Raw genomic sequence first — 17,943 nt, forward strand, 5'->3', positions numbered from 1 at the left:
AAATCTTTTTTTTTCCCAACGTTAGACTCTAATTATTACCACAATAATCAGAAGAGGTTCCTAAGTTATTGTTTCATTATTTGTTTTTTTATAAGTACAGAAAATGTTGTTTGATATGACAGAAAACCGAAGATCTGCAATTGATATTTTGTTAAAGGCAGCCGGATACCTTGATTGTGCAGTAAAGCACGTGCTTCCTCAGTTGCCTTCTGAACACAGGTTCATACTTTTTATTTTTATTTTTTTGTATTTTTACTCTTATTTAGTGTTTTATAGGAGTTAATTTAATATCTATAAAATATATGGTTTTGTTTTAGGCGAGACCTACCGGTGGACCTTGCTGAAGGGGTTTTAAGAGCACTTTGCCTACAAGCACTAGGGCAGGTATTGTAAATTTACTTGCGGTTGCTTCGGCACATTTACTTATAAATTGCTTCGGCACGTTTGTTGTAAATTTACCTTTGAATATGCTCAAAAGATTTTTAGTGGTAAAATGGGCGTGTTTAAAAGGTCGGGTCGAGCCGACCTGCAAACACTTTTTATATTTTTGCTTTATTGTTAATGTGTTAAATATTATTATTATAAGTTGAGTTATGATCATCAGGGTGTAGACATACAACTTGGGCTTGCAATTGATAGTACCAAAGCCACACTTGCAGTCAAACGAAGGCTTGCTTGTGAAATGGTCAAATACTGGCAGCAGGTAAGTATTTATTCTTCATATTTTCACTCATTAGTTTATGTAGATTATATTGATTTTTGAGCATATCACATTCCGTATCATATGTTCTACGCCTTGCTTGAAATTCATATGTTGGCACATTACCACCTTTTTACTGCATAAATCACCATTTTTTTGTTATTTAAATGCAGGTAGTGGTTTAAATAGTTTTAGGTAATTCATTTTTTTTAATACTTAAATGCAGGCCCAAGATAATATTACAAACCTTCCACTGGCAAATGGTTGGGGTGAGAAGCACCGTTTTTATGTCAAGTGGAAGTATATTGAAGCCAAGGTACCTTTTTTTATATACTTGCAATATATTGTATTGAAACTTTTAAACTGAAAGTTGTGGTCTTAAATTTGATAATTAATAGAAGGGGCAATTTTGACCCGTTTACTTATGAGCAAGTCAGTTTGACTTATGTAGTCAGATGAGTGAAATAAAAATTAAAATAGCTAAAAAAGAAAATGTAAATAGAAAACGGTCAACCCAACTGTATTTTCAATGCAATAACCATGTAAACTGCTTAATTCAAAGTTTTACTTTATTATTGTAATAATATAGTTTTAATTTTGATATTTAGTTCATTAAAAATTAATAATTTGTTGGTTTGAATCACAGGTAGTTCTGTTAATAAATTTTTTTTATACAATTTGTAGGCAGCTGCATATTATTATCACGGATTAATTCTTGACGAAGGCAACACGGAAAAATCACATGGAATGGCTGTATCTGCCTTACAAGCAGCAGATGAGTATTTAAAAGAAAGCAAAAGAGCATGTGAAGCTTTCAATGCAGCAGTTCCTATTTCAAGGTTTTTATTCTTTTTAACCTATCAACTTATTAAACATATTATAATAAAAAGTGGAAAATGGTTCTTTTATTTGTTGACTATATGAATATTGAATTGTTATACTCCACAAAACAGCATTGAGGTGGCAAAAAGGCAGGTTAGGTAACCTGCCAAAACAGAATTATTATTAATATTATTGTGTTATCATTTTGGTAGGTTTGGGGTCGAGCTGGGTTGACCTAAAGCAGTTTATGTCCATAACTTTGATTTTATTTAATAACTTAATATATATTTATATTTTTTTAGTAGTAACCTAATTTTTTGACAAATGATTTAGATGATCTTATGCGTTAAAAATACACTTTGTGCAACTTTTGACATGTTTCCTTTTAAGCTGCTTTTTTTTTCATTCTTTTTGTTGTAAAATTTAAAATGAAAGCATTATTTTACAAATTCTGAATTTATCACAATTTCCATAATTTTTCATTTGTACTGGAGAGAAGTGTTTTGTGGTATGCTTTTTATTTAGCATTCATAACTTTTTTGAGGTATTTTCTTTTCATATATATAGTATTATTATTATTATTATTATTTACTGTTAAACTTTGATTTCCTTATATTGCCTCAAACATATGTATTTTAGAGCTGAGGGTCTCTCTGGAAGCCACCTCTTTATCCCTTTGGATAGAGGTACGGTGTGCCTACATCCCACCCTCCCCAAACCCTACTTATAACTTTGCTGTTGGTGGGACTTCACTGGGTATGATTGATTGATTCATATATTGAACTTTTTTGAGGTCAAGTGTATGTCCTTTTGTTAAAGTAGAATTACATGATGTTATGGTTTTATCATTGTTAATCTCTACTATATATAAAGAGTGAGTGAATGACCTCTTAAATTTTAAGAGGTCCAATCAATTATGCAATATGTACAATTATAAATGCTTATATTTTTTATAATTTGAGGGTATTTAGGTCTTTACACAACAATCATAAAGTAACCGTAACTTTTCAAATTAATTTAATAAATACAATAATTACCCTTATATAGTTACAATAATTACCCTTAAACTTTATATAACATTTTTAATAACTAAGAATAGTTACACATTTAACCCTCATCTTTATCCAAAAACTTGAAAAATTTATTTATGTTTTTGTTTCCGTCTATATCTTTAAATATAGTATGTTTTAGAAAAAACTGAACATACCATTACGACGTGCTAATTTTTGTCGACGTTTTGATATAAAAACTCTTCCAAATCAATGTGTAGATTATAATGGACAAGTTAATGAAGCATTAAAGTACAACTTATATATGCAACTATAAAATTATAAATATTTTACATTCTCTACCCATATAGTTACAATTATTACCCTTAAACTTTATATGAACTTTTATAATATTTAGGAATTGTTGCATATATTACCCATCATCTTTTGCCAATAATTTGACAAATTTATAAATTTACTTTTTCCCTCAATATCTTTAAATATATTATGTTTATAAAAGAACCAAAACCTCTATTACGATGTGCATGTTTTTGTCGTTTAGATATAAAAAATTATCAACACCAGTGTGTAGATTATAATTTACAAGTCAATGAAGTATTAAAGTACAACTTATATATGCATTATGAACCTATAAAATGTTAAACAAATAAAGATGCCCTTTGTTTCACTTTATCAAATTAGAATTTTCAAAACCAGTCTTTCCATTTATATAATTCAATTTACAAAATAAAAAGAAATAAGTCAACTCTATTAATATTATTTTGGATATGAGTTGTAATTCTTTTGGTGACATATACATTTATGGGTGTCCAAAAACCCTGTGGCTCGCCCAACGCTCGAAAAAAAAATCGCTCGAAAAAGGTTGATTAGAAATCTAGCCGGGCCGGCTCGTTTTGTAATCGAATCTAGGTGGCTCGGCTCGATAGATCGATTATAACAAACTAATATAAATATAAATAAAAAATATAGCATAATGCCGAGAAAAATATAACATTATGTTGAGTAATATAACACAATATTAAGAAAAAAGACACTATCAATAAAAAAGAGGCTATCAATGACGAAAAAAAAACAATGATATTTTTTTCAACATTTTTTTTTTCTTTTTGAGAATGAGGAAGACGGAAGGAACATTTTTGGTTTTTTTGTTTACCTTTTTTCGCTTTTATTTAAATTTTGAGTGATGAGTTTTTTTATTATACTCTTTATTCTTTTTCTTTCTCTCTCTAATTTTATAATTTTTTTGAGGGTTTTTTTATGAGCACAAATCTTTTGCATCTTTTTCAATTTTATCTCTTTTTTGTAGAATAACTGAACATGTATGGATAAATACTATACACTATATCATGAGAGGATTAATAAACTAACATAAACAAGTATCAAATTGCAAATTCTTACCGCCGCAGCATCGCGTGGGTTTCATACTAGCAGTTTACAAAGTGTAGGGTACTACAGTATTAGATAATTTAGTATTATTATAAACTTTATTTTACATTTTGATGCAGAACTCCACCTCTTTGGGGAACTATGAAGTATCTCTCTGAAAAGATTCCAAAAGATACTTCTAGCAAGGTGCGCATCAACCAGGATTTGTACACTTATGAAAAGTAAGTCTTGCATTGGGTCCACTTTCATCTTTTTTCTGTTTTTCTCATATACACACACACCCCCTTGCACACACGCACACACACTTGCACACACGTACGCACACTTGCATGAAGGTGATTTCAGGCATACATATGTGGCAATGCATCCCTTTATGCACGCTTATGCATACTTAAACTAATTACTTAAATATTTGGTATATACATGCAATACATACACACACGCACGCACTATTCAAAGGAAACTGAACCGGATTGTATTGAAACCGGTTTGGCAAGGACTGGTTGAAATCGGGTTGTAACCTGTAACTATGCTTTGAATCAAGTATGAGCCCGGTCAAACCCAACACGGACTGGTTAAAACCCGCTTTCAAACCAGCCAGACCTGATTTGACTTTTGGCCACTCCAACCCGACCCAGTTTGGGCTCGATCCCGATTAGTGCACCTCTACATCTAGGGGCAGAAATTTGGACCCCTAAGTGTAAATGGGCTGTGTTTTATTTCAAACGGGTCACATGGACTACATAAATAAATCTAGCTAAAAGGGGTATGGCCAAATGGGCCGAACAGGTTGAAAGCCATCCGAAGTCTCTTTCATGCATACAATCAAAACTCAAAACATGTTAGGTATAAGGTTTATACGGGTTATATTTTGTAATCGTTTTTATTCACGTTAAATATTTTATAAAAATGAACCAAAAGGGCTTGTAAAGGGGCATGTTCAACACGCACAATTAGAACATATAATTTGTTATACTTTTTTGTGGTCGAACTTGTTACCAATCTAATTGAAATGTGATTGTAGAATAATGGAAACCGCGCCAACATTGCCTGATTTTGCTTTAGCCCTGAAACCCGATGAATATCAACTTCCGGATGTCGATTCCTCATGGAACCTTGAAAATGTCAACAAAGGTCAAACAGGAAACAACAAAGATTAAGAACAAATGCAACATCACGTATGCGGTGACGATGTTGACAGCCAAAACATGGGTTGTATCGTCCGATTGCCATCTTTTATGAATCATTTTGTTGTTGAGTTTATTTAAAAGCATTACCAAATCGTTCATAATAACAATGTATGTATACTACAAATGCACAAAGTGAGTTATATGGAATGTTAAACTTGTATAATACTAAGGAGATTTTTGTGAAGGCCAACGCCGATATGTATACAGTCAGTGCACATATGTATACAGTGTATATGAACTTAGACAAAATATATCAATATCATATTATATTATTTGAAAAAAAATCTCAATACATCTTAAAATTTAAATATGCATTATAGTCAATCTGAATAACGAATAGTATTAAAAAATGCTATCTGTATCATATTAACTATATATAATTTACATGCATTATGGTCGATCTGAATAAGGAATAGTATAAAAGAATGATCAATATCATATTAACTATGTGTGTATAAATTTGTGAAATTATATATAAATATTTCAATCTGATTAATTCCAATGAATTCTAAGTCGTATCGATGTTCGACTAGCGCCTAGCAACTTATGCGATACTGCTCACAACTACTCTAGAAAGGACTGATAAGCTATAAACTAAACATCTGATCTAAAATCAATTGTTTTCTACTTTAATGTTAATAAAGAACAATAAGATTGCTCCCAAAGTACTAATGGAAACAACATATGCAAACAACTGAAGATTTAGACTGATTGGGAAACTACTGAAGATTAAAACATTGAAGACAAATAACTGATGGTCATCATCAGTTATAACTGTGACTTCTGTTATTTTTACGTTTCATTGTACCCGGGCCATACTATAATTCGGGTCTTGTTTTCATTAATAAAAGCTTACGTTCTTCATGTATCATGTGTTGGTTTTGGTTACAAAGTATTTTAAAATTCAAGTTATAACAAGTTATGGCCATTAATCAAACTTTAGGGGCTAGATATGTCAAAAACGAAACTGCAGGGACTATTATGTCAAAATCCAAAATTGTTGGGTCAGTCAGCAGCTGCAGCAGTTCGTTTCAGCTAGTTTAACCCAATTTTCAGCTTGTTTATGGCTTAATGTTTATCCTAGGTGTGTAATAAATCAAATTCAAGGTTCTAGAATGTTCCTAGAAGAAATCCTATCTCAAATCAGCAATCTTTATCCCGAATTCTTCAAGTTTTATTTACTAGTTAGTGTTTATATTATCATTTGTTCAATGGTGGGTTGTCTCTTAGTTTTATATATAAACTAAGCTTGTAGATTGTTCATAACTTGCATATCAACTCACAAATCTTCTTCTTATTCCCGAATTCAAGTGTTGTTCTTCAAGTTGACCTTTAAGGTGAAACGAGTCTAGATCTTAATTCACCCATATTTTCTTTTAATTAACTGGTAAGTTTGTGTTTTTAGAGGTGGTACTGTGAGTGGGTTGTGTTGGGTTTGGGTGATGGGTTAGAATGCGTATGAGTTAGGATGGGTATGAGTCAGGATGAATTTTTAAAATAAAATGTTAGGATGGGTATAGGTCAAGATGAGTAAAGCTAACCCATCTTGACCAAATGTATGTTAAAATACAAAGATTTTCAAAAACCCCTAAAAAAAATTCAAAAAAATTAATAAAAAATTTATAACTCAAAATATAAATAAAAAACACAAAATGTAAAATAACTAAAACGTTTCCCACGTCATCCTCGTTAGTTAAAAAAAACCGGTTTTGTATTGGTTTAGGTTTGATTTTTGTCGGGATATTTTTTTTCGGTTCGGTTTTGTTTTTTTCCCATTTTGGTCGGTTTTGGTATCTATGCGGTTTCAATGATTTCGGTTTCGATTTCGATTTCTCGGTTTCTATTCGGTTTCGTGGGTTTTGTTTAAAATAAAATTAAATGGAGCTTGTTTTAGTCCATTATAACCCATGAACAAACTCATTCTAACCTATAACCAAAAGTCACTAGCATTTTCCCAACCCATCTTGACCTCATTGGATAATTCTTTTGATCCATCCTAACCCATTCCAATTTTAAAAATTATCCATATTGACGCAAACCAACCCATTTGGGTTTATTTTGCCACCCCTAGTTTTTATGATTTGTTATAAACCCTAGAATGAAAGCCCTCAATCAATTTTAAAGGAATTGAGGGATTTCATGCTCAATTTTATCATTCTTAATCTTGGGTTTATGTTGGAAACTAAATTGGGGCTTTTCAAATTCGTGAAGAATTAACCCGAATTAGCTTATGCCTTTTCAATAACTTGTGTTTATACTTAAGTTTTGGACGTTTTGGACCCGAATTCGACCTCATAACTGTAACATCCCGCCCCTCGCACCACCAATATTGTCCGCTCTGCCCACGAAGAGCTCACGAATTTGTTTTTGGTTACCAAAACGCGTTGGTGATTGAAGAGGCATGACATTTACTTATGAACCAAGGATCTCTCTTGTCTACGGCCGATGTGGGATAGCCTAAGAGTGGGACGATGTTGTGTTTGTCAAGGGTGTTACAATAACAGCATTCGGACCGACTACGAACCAAACACTAGTTTAAAGTTTGTTTTCTTTAATTTTAAGTTTAAACTCGTATTTTATTATTAATTTTGGTTCTTTTTGGTTTTATTTTAACTTTGGAATATTTACCTAAATTTAAGGAAATCATCAAGTTCGGTTTGGTCAGCTCGCTTAAGTCAGTTTTTCTATATTCTTATTTTCTTTCACTCGCCAATTTGTAAGGTGAGTAGATCACGTCTCGTTCTTAATTATTTATGTTTTGAGGACAACATGTATTCTATAAACCCAATATTATTGTTTTCACAACCTCAAATACAATTCTTTTATATGCGTTTACGTATAATGCTTAATTATTTGTTAACATGTAAAGTGCTTAAATGCTTAATGTTTTGTTGTTGGTGGCCTCATCCTCATCCTCATTAGTAAGATCTTACACCATCCTAGTAGCTTGACCTAGTGTCATGATGAATGAATTATTATTTATTGTTGCAACTTAATTGTTGTAGTTACGTTTCCACATAAGAATTGTTTTTATTGTTATATATATTAAATTGTGTTTTGCTCACCAACCTTGTTTTGATAGAATTATTTTCATATATGTTGCAGGTTATCCTCTTGGATAGTTGAAGAGAAGCAAGTAGTTGCATGAGCTTATCAAGAAAATAAACAATATTTGTTTTGAATTTGTTTTATATGGATAATGTTTTGCTATGAATTTGGGTGATGTACTTTGACTATTTAAATTTAAATAATTAGATACTGTTACATTTTTTTCGATAGTGTCTTACGAGTTACTGTGCGATTAGTTACGCCTCGACATTTCGCCGTAGGTTGGGGTGTGATAGTTACAAGATATCAGTAGATTAGTTCTATTTGTAATTTTTTCAGTTGTTTTATGGTTTATTGTTTTATTAGTTGTTTCTTGTACTAAAATAGAGATAATGAGCTAAGGGTGAGGGGGAGCAATTCATATTTTAATATTTTGATTCAATGACAGATGTTCTTCAATATGAATTCTTAGCTTGTTATTTTACTTAATTTTGTTGCATACTTGTATTACCGATTAATTCATAACAAATATGAATTCAATCAACGTGTATCTAATCCTCAAAGTAGAATAATTTGTTCTCTAAAATTTATTAAGTGTTCAATATCTAATCCTAACATTAGTTTTGTAATCATTTGCTCACCGATTTTAATTGTTTGAGGTATGAATGTATTAAATATGTATTAGGGATTGTGGTGAATGAATTTGATCGAGAAAGGGCTTCTGATCAGTTAATCTTGTTAGAATGTTCCTTTAGGGTTTTGGTTCGGTCTAGTTTAGGGGTTTAACCACTTCATTTCCCAAACCCCTTTGATAACCTATTGCTTTATAATTTATGATTTCATCTTGGTTTCGGGTTGAATTGGTTGATAATCAAACTATTTGGTTTTTAACACCCTATGGAATAGTTGGGTGGAAGCAACGCAGGAAGAGTTAGCTCAGTTCAGAAATCTGCAAGTATGGGAGCTTGTTGAAAAGCCAAGAGGAAAATTTACAATTGGCACCAAGTGGGGTTTCAGAAACAAGAAGGATGAAAGAGAGATTGTAATGAAAAACAAGGCAAGATTAGTTTCACTTGGATGTCTTCTATAAGAAGGGATTGATTTTGAAGAAGTGTTTGCTCCAGTAGTAAGGCTAGAAGCAATAAGAATCTTCTTAGCCTATGCTGCTTCTAAGATCATAAGAGTGTTTCAGTTGGATATCAAATCTGCTTTCTTGAATGGAAAGATAGAAGAGGAGGTGTATGTCACTCGACCTTCAGGTTTTGAGGATCCTGATTATCCAAATAGAGTATATAAACTTAACAAGGCTCTATATGGATTACATCAAGCTTCAAGAGCTTTGTATGATGAGTTGTCCAATCATCTACTTGTTAATGTTTTTCAAAGAGGAGCCATTGATAAGACCCTTTTTACAAGAAAAGAGGAAGATACTTGCTTCTAGTTCAAGTGTATGTTTATGATATCATCTTTAGATCAACAAATGAACATATGTGTTTAGAGTTTGAGGAGGTCATGAAGGCTAAATACTGCATGAGTTCTATGGGAGAGATAAATTTCTTTCTTGGATTGCAAGTTCAACAGAATATGGATGGAATATTCATTTGTCAATCCAAGTATGTACAAGACATCTTGAACAAGTTCAAATGCCAATACTTGAAGACTGCCTCTACTCCAATGGACACACATTGGAAGATGGTAGCTGATGAAAAGGGGGAGCCTGTGGATCAACATGAATATAGAGCTAAGATTGGATCATTGATGTATCTGACTGCTTCAAGGCCAGATATAATGTTTGATGTGTGTGTACGCAAGATTCCAAGCAAATTTTAAAGTATCTCATATGACTACTGTCAAGAGAATCTTTAGATATTTGAAAGGAAAGCCTGACTTGGGTATTTGTTATCCCAAGAACAATGCTTTTGATCTACTTGCCTACACAGATAGTGATTACGATGGATGCAATATGAGCAGGAAGTCTACATCAGGTAGTAGTTAATTCTTGGGTGACAGGCTGGTAACATGACAATGCAAGATGCAAAACAACTGTTTCAATCTCAACTACTGAAGCTGAATACATTGCTGCATCTTCTTGCTATGCTCAAGTCCTCTGGATTTAGAATCAATTGCTTGACTATGATCTGAATTACTTGAACACTCCTGTTTTCATTGATAATACTGCTGCACTGTTCATTGTTAAGAATCCAGTCCAACACTCAAAGACCAAGCATATTGAAATAAGACACCATTTTATCAGAGATTGTAATGAGAAAGGACTAATAGAAATGAAAAGAGTTGACACTAGTGATAACTTTGCTGATTTGTTCACCAAGCTACTAGATAAAACTAGATTCAATTTTCTATTAAAAGTATTAGGCATGATCAACTCTGATGGAGTCTGATTGATGATATATGCTCAACGTACTAACTGTCTAACTTTTAAAAGATCTTGAGTGAGTTATTTGTGTTTCGTGTCTGAATATGCGAATTTAATATGTTTGATTATGTGCTTAAATGAACATGTCTAACTTAGGTATCAATGATTCTTAGGTATGTTATTATGAGTAGGGTTCATGATAGTTTGATAAGTGTGTTTGTATATGTTGAAATGATTATCTACTTGCTTATCTGCTATCTTGATCATGAATTGATGTTTTGAAATGATTATATGCTTGGGAAGGGATAGACTATGCATGATTTATCTTTATTAAAATTTCATGTTAGCCTGATTGTGTTAATGAATTACTGTCATTACTAATTATGTTTGGCTGTGTTACAATTTGCTTATGTCAAAACTTTGCTTTGATTATAAAACTTTTATACTTAAATGAACATTTTCAAAGAAGTTTTCAAAGTAAAATATTTTTGACAAATGAGCATGTTAATGGTGTAGAGATATAATAAGACTATTTAGTTCAAGCTTTATAGAAGCTTAAAAGGTTTTTCAATAAAAATTGATGCAACCTTTTGGGAAATGATAATAGATTGATTATTTATATCAACCATATGGATTTAATAGACTGAAAAGACTATTAGTGTAGTCATTGTAAGTATGGTGGCTTTCCATTACATGTAAAAGTTGAGGTGATATTAACATAATGAATATGCTAATCTTAATGTGGAGATACATTGTTGAAATTTTCATGTTACAAGATAAATCTCTGCAAATGATAGGCAGAATAGTAATTATCCAGTCATACACAAGCCAGTTGGTATTTGGTCACTCAATATGAATCATCTTATATATATGATAAAGAACAACTTTGAGCAAAAGGATTATAAATCAACCAAAAGTTGATAAAAATACAAACATGAGGGTTTAAACTAGAACTACAGAGGTGGGGCATCAATATAAGACCTAAACACTTTGAATGTAAGACATGTTAGTCTGTATTGCGTGGTATGTAAGTCCAACGTTCAACCTCAAATGTTTGAAAAGTTTTGAAAAGTTAAATCTTAAGAAATTTATAAATATTCAGTCATGAAAATATTTTGACCAAATATCAGGGGTGTTGAAGTCAATTTGGGGTGATCTGGAGAAAGCCAAATAAGCCTTGAGAAGAGATATGTAACATCATAGTGCAATACGTGTTATCCATTTTTGTATTATGCAACAAACTAAACCTTAAGTATATCACCAAAGTATTGAAAATCATGCTAAGTAATTACCTGCTATTAACCTGCCTAATATGTCACAATAATACTGAGAATGAAGTATTGAAATGTGACTTAAATCAATATGATCCCATGTGGAGATATTTTCATAAAAGGGTTTGAAAATGTTTAACCTGAAATTTGATCTCATAATGCACCATTCGTTCTTAAACTTTGATCCAAACTGAGAAAAAATATTTAAATGAAGGGATTAAGTCAAAAAGTAGTGCATTTTTTCTTTGAATGTCTGAATATGTAATTTCTAGTAAACTTTAATGTCATATAAACTTTCGAGTAAACTAAGTTGTTTTATTGAAGTTTAACTCATTCGAGCATACTTGATACATGTTTGCTATGCACATGTTTGATTATGTACTTTCGAGTAAACTTTGATGTTTCTAAACTTTCGAGTAAACTTAGGTGATTTATTTGATGTTTAACTCATTCGAGCAAACTTGATACTTTTTTGCTATGCACATGTCTGATTATGTACTTTCGAGTAAACTTTGATGTTCCTGAACTTTCGAGTAAACTTAGGTGCTTTATTCAAAGTTCAACTCATTCGAGCATACTTGATGAATGCTTGATATAAATATGTCTAACTATGCTTTGAATATGTGTTTCGAGTAAACTTATGTTTTTAGTTGAAAGTTGCCTATTTCAAGCATACTTGACGAATTCTGATTGAAAATGAAATAAATTAATTTTTTTCGAGTACTCTTGACTATTTACTTGTTGTTTAGCTCTTTCGAGTAAACCTGGTATATCTTCAAGAATACTTGTTAAAATATTGCTTCAATTAAGTGTTGAATATGTCTGAATACGTTATTTTTGAAATTGCAAGTGTTTTTTCGAGTAAACTTTGTTTATCGAGCAAACTTCATGCTTCAAGCATACTTGTATATTTACATTAATATTTCAAGTGTTTTTCAAGCATACTTGCACATTTCAAGTGTTTTCGAGAAAACTTTGTTCCTCGAGTACACTTTATGTTAACATTTAACATTAAAAGTATTCTCAAGCACACTTTATGTTATTGAAGTATTTTATAGTAAACTTTTTTTTTCGAGTATACTTGAATGTATATCTCTGAACAATGTTAACTCTTTGTTTTGTCTAAATAAAATTGAGTAAACTTTGTGTTAGTGAAGTAATCGAGTAAGGTTTGACATTTAGGAATATTTCTAAGTTACTATTTTGGGATCTTTACTGATCTCAAGCAAAGTTGTATATTTGAAAAAATATACCAGATTACAAGGCTTGCGATTAATTTCTCGAGCAATCTAGTATATTCTAGTAAACTTCTTTCATTTTATTTACTTAATATATTTCTATTAACTTTAAAACACGAGCAAACTCTGGGAACGAGCAAGCTTGGATAAACTACTTTATCAAGCAAGCTTTGTGCTTGAATATTTGAAATATGGGTTTTTGGTAGTATTCAGGAACTAAATGACAAAAATAATTTAAAACCCACTTAAAATGCACAAAGCGTACACTATAAAAGAGGCAATTAGAAAATTTTTCATTCATCCCCCCTCTCTCTTCTATTATCATTCGCTTTCTCGCAACCTAAGTAACCCAACCGTTGCTCACTAATCCTAACCAAAATTTGTCATCCACTTAATTCCAACTTGGTAAGCTTCAATTAAATGATTTCCGACACTCATTACATGAGTTTAGGGTTTCAATTTTCATGCTTACTGACATTTCTGTTTTATGTGTAGGTTATAATATTGTCTAAGAACAAGTTATAATGACTACCCTTTTATACCTTCTTCTATAATTTTATCTCCTTGCATGTTCAATTGATGTTCATAACTGACTAATTATTACTTTGAATGTGTATTTTTGTTTGTGTCTGTGTAGAAAATGGTGTACCCATTTGAGCCCAAGCACACTATGTGCGCTTTTCTCCAAATAATTGAGGGGAATCGCCCATTGGAGCTGATGATAAGATGGTTGCTGCGCTCCAACCTTCAATTCGCTTTGACTGAGAGCCCCAAAATCTATAGAAATCATCACCTTGATTTATGGAATTAAGCCCAATTAGTAGATGACATAAATTCTCTAAGTATCGAAGCCACCGTGCTACGATGAGAGGTGGAGATTACTGAAAATTTGATTTGCGCAAGTCTACAATTACAAGACAATCTTGAAGTTCAACTGTCATACTCAACTCAAAGATTGTTGAGAATTTTACAAGAGACCATGGGCAACCAAGGAAACATTAATGAGGTCAATTCCAAAAGGGGATGTTTCTGGTGCTTTACATATTCCTCATTCATCATATTATACAGATTTTGACACCAAGAAGGGGTACTTGGACCCTGATGAGTAGAGAAATATCAACAGCGACTGTAGCTATAGTTTATGAACACCCTTTTAACTTTTCTCGAATGATATTTGAGGGCTTGGTCACTGATGTGTTGTAAAACACACTTACTTTCCTTATGATTTTATCATGGTTTTTATGCTTAATTGTTTATTTTATGAAAGTATTGGGGGTTAAGTGCAATAATTTACAAAGTTTAAATATTAATTGTAGGTTTATGAAAGATGGTGAAAAAAGAGTTAAGTTGGAAGACTCTAGGGGCCTTTTTGGTCAAGTTTCAAAACTACAACTCAAGGCCCGACCCAAGCCCACAAGTTAGAAGCCTTACATGATATTATATTAAGTTAATTAACTTAATTTTCGGCCATAATCCAGCCACAAAACCGAAATCAAAGAACCCTAACTCCTACTACCTATTCCGATCGGCAGCAAGAGGAAAAAGAAAGAAAATTTGTGGTGGCTAGGTGGCGGCTGGGGAAGGAGAAAAGAAGGCTTGGGTGACTTGGGACAGCAGCTATACTCGTTTTTCATCATTTATATCAGCCATATACTCTAAGTAAAACTCTCATAAACTTTACTTTTTGTTCAAGAATCCTAACTAGTTGAATTGATCTTTTTCTTTGGATCGTTTTGCAAGTAATTGATTGTTTAACTTTGATTTAGTTATTCTTGGATTTTAAATGAGTTTGATTATGTTTATGTTGATGTTTATGATGATTTACTTGAATGTTAATGGCTGTCCAAACTTAATGAGTAGCTAATCTTGTTTGTTCTACCTAGGTTTGATGAATATTGTTAGGTTTTGACTAGTAATATGGATTGTTAATGATCATAGCTTAAATTGTTAATGTAAAGTTTGATTTAACAGTAAATTAGATTGTGTTTAGTGGCTGTGTTTTATTTGATTATACCTAATAACCTCGTGCTTTAATAATTGAATCGGTTTTGATTAGTTGTTGCATGTTTAAGCCTCTTTAATTTGTGTTTAGGGTTTATTTGCGGGAAGTACAACCGTAGGGATAAGTGGGTAAATTAATTAGATAAAATCAGTTGTGAAACACCTTCTTAGAGACCGAGAGGTGATAAGAAGTAAACTCGTCTCATTACTTTTACTTGTTAGAATTAAGATCGCGCGAGAGCGGGTTTTGTTCCTGTCGGGTTTGGGTGTTTGAGAAATTAGTTGGTCTAGTTTAAGTTAAGTTGAATTGTTCCTCTATCCTTGGTTGCGTAGTATTCGTTTCCATTAGGCTAGCGTGTCGGTGAGACCGAGAGGTGAGTCGGCATTAGAACACGTTAATAATTTGTTTTCCCGGTTTGTTCTTAAAATCAACTAAGATAAGTTAGAGTTTGTTACTGAGACCGAGAGGTGATCTGACCTTCTTGAGCGAACCTTAGTTGTGTCATCCTTTAGAACCGGTGTCGTGAGAGTTTTCAATCCATTGTCTTGTCATCTCCTTCAATATGATTCTTACCTAGGTAGACGTTTTTATCACTGCAGTCAAAGTTTCCGAAGTTTTGTCAAAAGTTTTCACTTAGTTAAGTTAAGTAGTTAAATCAAATAAAAAAAATCAATTAAATATTTTGGTGAGTCTTGGTTAGAGTTTAGTGATTATAAACGTTTTCACGTGTCTTCGAGTTCGATATCCGGACTTTCCTCATCTGTGCTATACGCGACCGGTACACTTGCCATTTGTGTGAACTAGGATAGATTGTTTAGTTTTTAAAGCTTAGTTGAACTTGTGTTTTATTTATATATATATTTATATATATTTCGCACATCAAGTTTTTGGCGCCGTTGCCGGGGACACGGTTTGAGGCGTATTAAGAACGACTCGAGTTAGGACTTGCCTTGTTTACTACTTGTCTTTCTTATTTGTTTTGTTTGTTAGTTTAAAATAGTTTAGCTAATTATAGTTTCTTTTATTTATTTTAATAGTTGTATGCGACGTACTCGATCTCTAGGACCACCAGAAATTGAAGGATTTCCCGAACCAGAGAGAGCTTTTTGAGAGACGTCGTACAAAACCGTCTTCCAGTTCATCTACATCCGTCGGTAATACGTTCTCTTCTCCTACTTTTTCTGAACCCGTAATTAGGGATAGGATTATGGGCTACGCGAATCCACCACCGAGGAGGATAGTTGCAGATCGGGCCCGTCCGGTCGATGCTGGCGCGAGATCCAGCATTGCTCCACCAGCTATAGGAGTTCAAACGACTTGGCAGATTCCATCTAATGTTCTGAACACGATTGCTCATTCTGCTCAATTCACGGGTTACTCCATGAGAACCCACATGCTCATATCACTCGCATCACACGAATTTGGACACGTTTCATCTTGCCTGCGTATCCGAAGACGCCATCAAACTCCGAATCTTTCCGTTCTCACTCGTTGATCATGCGAGTCTGTGGCTTGAGTCCCTCCCACAGGGATCCATTGCTACTTGGGCTGCCATCTGACCCAATTTTTTGAAAAATACGATCCTCCGGCTAAGGCCACTCGTTTGCGTAACCAAATTCATTCTTTCCAGATGGAGGACACCGAGAGCTTCTACGAGGCGTGGGAAAGGTTCAAAAATCTACTTGCGTGTTATGTCCAAACCACGACCTACAAGACTGGGCGGTTGTTGAGAAGTTCTACAACGGAGTGACGTACGCAACTCAGAGTATGCTCGACACAGCTGCAGGAGGTAACCTACTGATAACGAAGGATACGGATGAGTGCATTGCCTTGTTTAACGGTTTAGCCATGAGTGGATACCAGCGACCACCAGTTAAGAGTACCAAAACCGTTGATTCCCTATCACGCGACATGCATTCGGTCGACACGAGCACCGCACTTGCGGCACAAGTTGAAGCGTTAGCAAAGATCGTGAAGGACTTGCAGGTGAAAAGTAAGTTATGCGAGATCTGTAGAGGGGGAGATGATACTGTTCAGTGCCCCTTAGGTTTCCAGGAGGAGGCAGTCGACTTCGTTAATAATCCAAACCGAAATCAACATTCTTTCAATTCTTATAATTCGGGGTGGAGAGGTAACCAAAATTCCAACTGGAGGAACGGAAATCAGTCCGGCTTCCAGCAACGTCAGAGCCTATTCCAGGATTCTGGTGAGGGAACGAGTAGTGGGGAGAAGAAGCCCACGTTAGAGGAGATGATGGCACAGCAGACACAGATGCTGTCGCAACTCATGACTCGAGAGGACTCCCGTCACAAAGAAACTCAAGAGAAATTCCGGGAGCACGAGTCATTCATGAGAAATCAAGGAGCGTCAATTAAAAATCTTGAGCGTCAGATAGGAGAGATAGCAATTCATCTAAATGAGAGGTCGCCAGGTACACTTCCAAGTAACACTGAATAAAATCTGAAGGCGTTCGCGAAGGCTGTGATAACAAGGAGCGGTGCAGGGGCACGTAGCGAGCCCGTGATTCAAGAGGCGACGAGAGGAGTCGTTAACGAGCCTGCGGTAGATGTAGAGGAGCAGGTAGACCTGGAGATTCAGTTGGAGTCTCCACCGGCCAAGGTGCATCAGAGGCACAGCCCCGGAAGTTCAGCACAGGCCGAGAACCAACCATTACCCAGCACACCACCGAGAGTCTACAAACCTATACTCCCATATCCCGGGAGAGTCCGTAGGGATAGAGACGAGGCGCAGAACTCCAAATTTCTTAATCTTCTGAAGCAACTTCATCTTAATATTCCTTTCCTTGAGGCACATACGCAAATGCCCAAATACGCGAAGTTTCTTAAGGATATTCTTTCGAACAAAGAGAAGTTAGCCAAAGTCTCTTCCATTCCTCTGAGTG

At 33.9% G+C, this 17,943-nt stretch overlaps 1 protein-coding gene across 2 annotated transcripts; it reads left to right on the forward strand.

The window, feature by feature from the left end:
- The first annotated feature begins 71 nt into the window (after positions 1–71).
- Positions 72–5,284, forward strand: LOC143602386 (uncharacterized). 2 transcript variants are annotated; one of them, XM_077079508.1, is made up of 7 exons: positions 72–219; positions 318–384; positions 605–703; positions 927–1,016; positions 1,385–1,539; positions 4,038–4,139; positions 4,943–5,284. In XM_077079508.1, the coding sequence occupies exons 1-7, from the start codon at positions 104–106 to the stop codon at positions 5,076–5,078; spliced, it is 765 nt and encodes a 254-aa protein (XP_076935623.1). In that variant the 5' UTR covers positions 72–103; the 3' UTR covers positions 5,079–5,284. The 2 variants fall into 2 exon arrangements, with proteins under 2 accessions (XP_076935623.1, XP_076935624.1); XM_077079509.1 differs by having other exon boundaries at positions 4,038–4,104.
- Positions 5,285–17,943: the final 12,659 nt, after the last annotated feature.

Source organism: Bidens hawaiensis, unplaced genomic scaffold (genome assembly GCF_021521415.1).
Source record: "Bidens hawaiensis isolate Kalapana, Puna unplaced genomic scaffold, B.hawaiensis_p1.1 tig00058815_1, whole genome shotgun sequence".
Classification (NCBI taxonomy): Eukaryota; Viridiplantae; Streptophyta; class Magnoliopsida; order Asterales; family Asteraceae; genus Bidens; species Bidens hawaiensis.

Excerpts from the sequence above, each read along its gene's own strand:
- LOC143602386 (XM_077079508.1), top strand. The coding sequence starts at position 104 with ATGTTGTTTGATATGACAGAAAACCGAAGATCTGCAATTGATATTTTG. Across the intron at positions 1,017-1,384 it reads GGAAGTATATTGAAGCCAAG|GCAGCTGCATATTATTATCA; the intron begins GTACCTTTTTTT and ends TACAATTTGTAG. Across the intron at positions 4,140-4,942 it reads GATTTGTACACTTATGAAAA|AATAATGGAAACCGCGCCAA; the intron begins GTAAGTCTTGCA and ends ATGTGATTGTAG.